This window comes from Humulus lupulus, chromosome 2, assembly GCF_963169125.1.
Source record: "Humulus lupulus chromosome 2, drHumLupu1.1, whole genome shotgun sequence".
NCBI lineage: Eukaryota > Viridiplantae > Streptophyta > Magnoliopsida > Rosales > Cannabaceae > Humulus > Humulus lupulus.
The window spans coordinates 254,133,570-254,142,167 of NC_084794.1; the positions used below are offsets into that span (position 1 = coordinate 254,133,570).

The window sequence follows — 8,598 nt, forward strand, 5'->3', positions numbered from 1 at the left end:
AATTTTGTTGTATATGTATTAGGATGGAAGGTACGGTTCTGAAATACATATGGGGTTGTGTGGAAAGACTGCGGGCCGATTATAAGGAGGTGAGGGAGGACTTGCGGGTCATACATCAGGACTTGCGTTCTTTACTAGATAATTGCAAACGCAGAGAGGAGGACCAAAAAGTTTATCAACTTAAGATGGTGGATAGATTCGAACCGAAATCTGATGATGTTGATCCATCGTATTTCAAACCAATTGGTAACTTTAACTCGTGTGATGTATATAAGGGTGATAGGATGAAAGGTTGTGTAGAGAAGAGTAAGGCAGATGATGGAGAGGTTGAGTTGAATAAGTCAAAAGGTAGTATGGCTGATTGTAAAGGACCCACTTCTTCTTTGGTAAAAGGTGTTAAATGTGGCGTGGAGAGTTCTATTAAGTTAGGCAGTAAAACAGAGAGATTCATAGGTAGTATGGATGATATTTGTGGAAGTAATAAAAAAGTTGAAGTTTGATGATTCAGTTTTTAAGGCATCAAAGCAGTTTGGGGAAACTTTATTGCAGCGTGAGCAGTCTATGAAAGTAAGATAGTAATGAATTGTTCTTTATTTTTTAGTTATTATGTTGTTAAGTATGCAATACTGTTATTACTTCTAATATGGTCTTTGTCTGTTGAATATTTAGAAGCCAAGTGAGTGTTTGATAAAACCTGGGATAAGCTTTTCAGATGTTAATGCTGCAAGCAAGAGTCGGAGACGCACCGTAAGTGGTGTTGGTGGTGGTGGCGGCGGTGGAGTTAGAGGGAAGGTACATGTGTTATTATATTGTCATTTGATATGTGGTTTTGTTGGTGACAATTAATGGAAATTGTAGTGTAAATTGAACAGTTACAGAGTAATTCAGATTCAAGTGGAGGCAGAGTTGGGAGTAATTCTGAGTCAAAATCACGTTTAGTTGGGAGTAATTCTGACTCAATTTCACGTAGAGTTGGCACGCATAATTGCGATACTATGCAACTCCAGGATATCGGGCCATTTAAGATATCCCTGGCATGTTTTGATGTTGACATTGCAGCATTAGTGGAGTATGTTTTTAACGAGAAATTACCGGAGGAGTAAGTTGTTAGTGTGTGGTTGTTTGATGAGACTGAAATTCTTCTGTCTGGATTTATTTTCAATTTTTTAAATAAAAATTATTGTTAAATTACTGTTTACATTATTTTTATATTTATGTGATTTAGTGAGGTAGTTGTGGACACTGAATTTAATTACCTGACGAGGAGAATAATTAGATCACTGTCACCCGGTGTCATGGTTTTGGGGGAGGTGGGAGTTATATATATATATATAAATTTTTGGATATTTTTTTTTAGCTGCACTAAGATTGTTTATATTGAATATTCATGTTATGTTTGGTGTTGATGGCACAGATTCTAAATGTAATGTGTGAGATGAACACATGCACAGAGTTGCAAGTTTCCATGTTAATGGAGTGTCGATCAGCCTGGTATTTGAATACTCGTGTGTCGGTATGGGTTCTTATATTGATTGTATGTTATAATTTTAATCATATCTTCTTTTTGTAACGAGGATTATGTTTTTCTTTATTTGAACTTAGTTATCTGTGATTAGTATACAAACTCTTTACCCTGATAATGGAAAGGAGACGTGTGCTCGACGATTTTTTATCGGAGATCTAGCTTATTGTAAACGGGTATGTACTGATGGATATTCAGAGATATTGTTTTTGTTGAGTTTTTATCTTGTTTAGAAAGTAAATTTTTATGGATATAATATGATTTTTCAGATTTATATTCCCATTCACAACGAAAACCTACTTCACTGGTTGTTATTTATAGTTTGGGTGGATGAGGCAGTTGTAGAAATTTGTGATTCATTGCTGCAGAGGGGGTTTGAATCAAGTGGAGTTGCTTTTGTGAAGGTCTTGGTGAGTATTAGAATAGCTAGTACTTACTGATAATATTTTATTCAACAATTTATAGTGTATATTGCCTACTATAAATTTTTGGAAGGTGATGTTATTTGTTTTATGGTTTTGTGGTTAATACAAAATTTTAGAAGATAGTTCATTCATATTTTAGTTACTCTAAATTTCTTATAACCTTTAATATGATTTATTTAGTTCATTCATATTAAGGGGATAAGTTTAGATGATTAAATTGAAATTTTTATTATTTTGTGAGTAGAAAATTTCAGAATTTATAACAGTGCAAGTTGTTGAGATGAAAAGTTTGGAAGTGCATATATAATTTGAATTTTTCTTTTTTTGGTAGGCAGATTTAGAAGATGAATTTTTTATTTGTTTTGTTTTTGGGCTTTAGACGTAGAAATATTGTTTATTTGGTACTTAGGCTTGGAAATGATAGTTGAGAAGCTAAGTGTGTGTTTTGGTTATTAAATTTAGATGAAGAAGTTGGACTCTCTGCTAGCGGAAGACATATCAAGGATTAATCCACAATGGGGGTCTTTCTGTAACTTTCAAGTTAGAATTAACACTGGTATTGTCCAACAAACGAATGGATATGACTGCGGGATCCATGTGATGAAATTGATGGACCAGCGTCCAGGATCATATTTGAAACACTGTGTTGTTAGTATCTTCGCTTATTTTATTCATTTAATTTTAGGTTGCTTGATTTTGTACTATTCCCTAAAACTGTTACGATCATCATTTATAAATTTTGTAATAGTATTAAGTAATGTTGTTTTGTTTTAGTTTGATTATGACAATGATAGGGCTTGTGTGGCCGTTGGTCTTCTCACATCTAGACACAACAAAGTTCGAGATGAAGTTAAGAATGCAGCCACTGCGTGGAAGCATGAGAAGGTTGTTGGTGAAATCCTTGGGAAATTGTTGTAGTTGATTTACTCGATTAGTTTGTTGTAATGTGTGAGAGGAATACTATTACATTTTGGCAGAATGTTTTTTTGGTGGTTGTTCGTCTACCTAATGTACATAATTTTTTGGAGATGAGACGTGTTTGTTCAAACTGAGTAGTACTTGAGAGTTGAATGTTGTTTATATGAAGTTGGAACTTAATTAGTACATCATTTTGTAAATTTTTTATATAACTATAGTTGTGTGGATTATTTTACCTTTATTAGTGAAAAATGCAGGTTTTGATACTTTCATTCCCATTTACATTTTAATTTTGATGGAATTGCTTAACTTCTTTGTGTAATTCCATTTATTAAGCATCACCTATATGATTTGATCTGATTTGCAAATTTTTTATGTTTCATTTTAATATACTAGTTATACATAATAAGGCAATGTTATTTTGAGAGGGAAGGTTTAAAGATATGGATTGATTAGTGTGAGGCTTTGTGAACCTTGTATTATAATTTAATAAAGGAATAGTAGAAAAATTATGTGATTTAATAGACGATGAGGGCAAGTATATACATATACGTAAATATCAAAGTCAGTAGCTAATTTTGTATACTCCCACCATGCGTATTAAGCTTACGCTTGTGTCAATTTATGTGTTCAGAACTTTCCGAAATTTTGAACTTAATTTATATTGGAATATATGAAGCATAGAGTGGGTTTTCAATAAATAAAAATTAATCCTTCTCTCCCACCTAATTATCCAAGATTTAAAACGATGAATTTCAGACATTATATTCCCAACCTCCAGAAGATAGTTTCAATAACCATATGGAGGTTCCCACCACTTAAAGGCAGAACTCATATCATCTGTTGTAGAGTAACTCAAATTTTCTTTTGTATAGTTATGCACTTGGTTCGTACAATCTGGTGTGAAAGGTTGTCGGTGAGTAGGTGCGTTGAAGTCTTCACTTTCCGAATTATGGTAGATAGTATGTCTTTCCCTGTCATCCATATCCTCTGTTCCATATAGATATTCGTCTTGTTCGTGTGGTTCAGAGTTGTCAGAGCCCCCGTTCTTGTGACCATTTTTCTTTCTTTGTAGACATGTAGACTTGTTGTGTCCTTTTTTTTTGCAAATACTACACTTTCGGGCTACTCCACCGTTTGACCCTCTCATCTTAGATGTGCCTTTATTCTTACTCAAATAAGGATCCAATATGTTGAAGTCTGATTGACGATGTAAAGGAAGCTTGTCATTGGAACCTTCTTCCCCAATTTGGAGGTTGTTTCTTAATTGTGCGCAAATTCTATCAATCTCATAGTTTGCTATTTCGTATGCATAATGAGTCCTCGATCCCAAGTAAGCGAGTTCAGTCATTTTGGTAGTAATGCCACCAAACCTTGCTCTCTCTTCTGCATCTGTGTCTGGATATCTTGCATAGGAATCGTTTTCCACATCAGGAAGTTGTGTAGCGTCAATCGTCCACTGTGTTAGGATTAGTGATTTAGGCATTTGTGTGATACGCAGGTGCTTAATTGCTGCAAAAATATGCCGACAAGGTATGCCAAAGGAAAGAAAATACTGGCACTCACAAGCAAATAATTGACGATCGTCTGTGACATAGACTGACCTCCGTATTCCTGGGTGAGGATACTTCTCCAGCTTCAATATCATTGCATCATCCTCTACATCAGTAGTTGCAACGGTGTAGTTTCCTTCTTTGGACATCTGCTTCCTTACTCTGAAGAACATGTTCCTCATGTAAATTATCGACAACTCCTCCTCTATGTTGTGCAAATTTGTCTTCCCTAATTGTGGGATTGTGTGCAATGACTCATACTCGTCTTTAGCCTCTCGTTGTCGTACCCATGAAAGTGCCATGTCAAGAGCTCTAACAAACTCATACATCTTCATATGTTGATTGACCTTCTTCTTCAAGACAACATTAATACCCTCGCTCCTTTGGGTTGTTGTCATTCCGCAAAAAAAATTTCCCCTCAAGAAGGTTTCTGCCCAACTCTTTCTTGATTTATAAAGACTTGCGACATATGAGTTATCTTCCACATCAAAGTGAGTGAGCAATGCTGCCCACCTTCTTTCAAATTCCTCCTCGGTGTAATATCTAAACACTAAATTAGTGAGTTCCTTCCCGAATGATGGGTCTTTTGTGTGAGAAATGGCATTGTTGTGTATATGCCAATAACATAGCCGATGTGTGACATTAGGCATCAACTCTTTTAGTGTTTTTTCAATGGCAGGATCTCCATCTGTGACAACTATTATCGGTAGCACACCTTTCATACAAGCCAAGAAGGCCCTCGTTGCCCACATGTAGCTAGCAGTGGATTCATTGTCAAGGATTGCGAAACCAAGTATACAAGTCCGAAAGTGGTTATTAATACCAACCCAAATCAACAAAGGCTTACCAAAGCTATTTGTCTTATATGTAGAATCAAAGGCGATTGCGTGTCCATATCTTTCGTAATCCGACCTTGATTTTGCATCTGCCCAGAACAAGTGAAGTAATCTCTTGCCTTTATCATAAGCAAATAAACCATAGAAACCTGGATCGTGATCTGCTTTGTGCTCCAGATACCCTAAGGCTCTGCCAGCATCCGACCCCTTAAAGCCAACAGTTGAAGCCGATGACATTCGATTGTATAGGTCTTTGATTGTAAATGGGGTCTTATCATATCCGCCGACTAGCTCTGCCATGTATGACATAATGTGGCATGTTCTAATGCCAGATTTCTTCATACAATTTGCCTTCTGAAGACAGCCAGGTGATACCACTCTATTTGACCATAGATACTGCTTGTGACGATCACTTGCTAACGAGTGTGAATGAAATGGGAAAAAATATTTGCATATCCAGTTACCCCTCTTTCTGTTAAGGATAACTCGAAAAGCCACATTGCACCCACATCGGGTGATGGCCTTTGGCTCCCTCACTCTATCAAGTCTTGATGTATGCTGTTCATACCTACTTCCCTGCCTTGAGCAGACCCACTCTCTCAAACGAATGTTACCTCGAATATTTGTACGCATGTGGCCCTTACGAATACTAAACCCCACTACCTTTGCGTACTCATATATGAATTCTTCTGCCATAAGAAGTGTAGCAAAAGCATGACCGACCATGTTATCCATTGTCAAATTGGTGGCCGCTGCATGTATACCGTACTTTAGAAATATCCCCTGGTTGGAGAATCCTTCATCATTTGATATATGCATGGCCCCTTCATTAGTTATGTTCTCTTGTGTTTTAAGTGCCTCATTTACTTTGTCACCATCAATAGGCCCCCCCTGGCGTACATCTTCCACTTCTTTCTCTTCACATGTCTCATTTTCTCCACTAGAGTCACTGCTAAAGAGGTCCTGCACCTCCAATTCTGCTTCCCAGTACTCCATAAAAAAAGTATAACCTTGTTTTGAAAAAGGGCAGAACATGATATTGCATTTGTAAAATGACATCTATGGTTGGAGAGAATATTACGACTACAACATAGAAACATAGTTCAGGGTTGGCTTAGGTAATCTTACATTCATTGTCATGTCTCGAAAATCATTAAAACTTCTATATCCCACCCAAGAGTTGGTTGTGGAGTTAATAAGCTACGTACACATTTCTATAGCAGGAAAATGGTAGATAACCTTACACTGTCCACTAAAATGGGTAATCCAACTTCTTGTTCTTAAAAGTTGGAGGGCAGAGATCTCAGGTTGTACATCTGCCTTCATATTATCCTGATAATAATTTAAACTACCCACATATGTTGGTATGAACATATTACAACCCTATTAACATGTTAAAATATGATGGGGAGGTATTTCTAGTGAAGTTGTTATTTTTCATATTTTTTTAACAAGCCACACTAAAACAAATACACAGGAGACATGGAGAAATCTTAACAAAAATTATAACATATAGGAATTGTACCTCTCCGATAATGGAAATATTTGGAGGTGTCTGGAGATGGGGGAATATAAAATGCAACCACCTCCTCAGGAAAACAGTCCCCTGTCAACAGGTGAACGTAGTCTTCCCTAATAGATGGAAAATGATACTCAGTAAATCATGTAACAATATCATAAACAGGGCACCACCAACACAGCAACTCCATTGAACAAGATAATAAATATCTTCAAGTCAGAGGCATTTTGCTGTTATGAGAGTTAAATTTGGACAAAGACATTTTGACTCACCCAAAAATTGAAGACCAAATATTGAAGCACATGTGTTAGATATTGTGTTTCCCTTTTCGGGATGTTCAAATGTATTGACATTCATTTATAAAAGTCAATTTTTCTACACAAATTGTTGAAAATGGTAGGCTGTCGTGTAGGGATAATAAAGAAGCCTCGGTTAGATCAGAGTTGTTCTGTGTTGCTCTAATTTTTTCACCAACCAATAAAGTTCTCAGTTTTTGTAATGCGAAGCAATAAATGATAGTTTATCCATTGTGGTGGAGCCTATTGTGTGTGTCAAATTTTAAATACTGCGGATAAATTTATGTTTCCCGAATCTTTTTTTATTTTAAATTTAATCTTCGGCAATTGAAGATAAATTTGCCAAAATGGCATTCTGAAATAGTGAATTTAGCAAAAATTACTTTTTCATTTGTTATTTTTTTTAATTTATACTTTTTCTAAAAAAAAATGGATGATGTGCCAATTGCCTTGCATTATGATCTTCTCCAATCCTGGTTCATATGGTAGATTCATAAACATTCTGTTCAAATTTCTACACAGAACCATTGACGTACAAGTCGAATTCCAACTAACTTCTTTAGTGCGGGGTGATTCAATCACAATTTTTTATTAAATTATTATTGAAATTATGGATAAATTTTCACCCTTGATCCAATGATGGTACACCAAAGTCACATTCATTCCTAAAATTAGATACATGTCAACAATTATACATATGGGAAGCTTATAAGCACGTCACAAATTATTTTGATTTGGTAGGAAGTACCCGACCAATTTTACACTGTACAATTTTGAATACATATTTAAATGTAACAACCACCCTTCTTAGATCAGTTTTTATAATTTAATTAGCTTGGGATGTTCTGAATTGTATACGTGCCATTACCAGTTACAATAGTTCCCCTGCGAAAAACGTAAATTTCAGTTTACATAAGTGACATATTCATTCAACGTTTATGGAACACTTTAATCCTCGGATGATGTTTATTGAGAGATTAACAAAATACATAGTTACCACAGGAGTTACAAATATTGATAAGCATTTGAAATACTAGAGTTAGGAGTTAAAAAATCAGTTAGTACCCATGACAGATTCCTCTGACTCTCTGCCTCCACTCAGTCCAGCTCCAAGCTCGGTATGACGTTTTTCTATTGAATCCACCTTGACATCCACAAAAGCTTCAGATCGCACGACGCCCTCTCTTTGTCCACCACATAATGATCCTGGAATCCTGGAAATATTATTAATGTTACAACTACAGCAGCATGAAGCTAGGTGCATATTCCATTCTACGTTACCCTCGAGAGACGAAATCTTCTTCTTCAACGATTCAATCTTTTGTTCTTGTTTCTGACGGAATAAATTCCCACATTTTATCTCGAAAGACAGGTCCTGAACCTCTTGCCTCAGCTCGTTGATGGTTTTCAAAGGGTCGACCGGAACCTCCGTCAACTTAACACAGCCGACCACCTTCGAATCCGGCGTTGAAGGTCTTTGAGTGCGGTCAACAGGGAAAACCTCCAAGTTGCATGAATCCACGGATGAG

At 36.1% G+C, this 8,598-nt stretch overlaps 1 protein-coding gene across 1 annotated transcript; it reads right to left on the reverse strand.

Annotated features, from left to right (window-relative positions):
* Positions 1-3,655: 3,655 nt before the first annotated feature.
* Positions 3,656-6,313, reverse strand: LOC133815382 (protein FAR1-RELATED SEQUENCE 5-like). Its single transcript, XM_062248229.1, has one exon. The coding sequence runs from the start codon at positions 6,311-6,313 to the stop codon at positions 3,656-3,658; it is 2,658 nt and encodes an 885-aa protein (XP_062104213.1).
* Between the last annotated feature and the right edge of the window lie 2,285 nt (positions 6,314-8,598).

What these genes read in the sequence shown, in the direction of transcription:
- LOC133815382 (XM_062248229.1), bottom strand. Translation starts at nt 6,313, where the DNA reads ATGTCATTTTACAAATGCAATATCATGTTCTGCCCTTTTTCAAAACAA.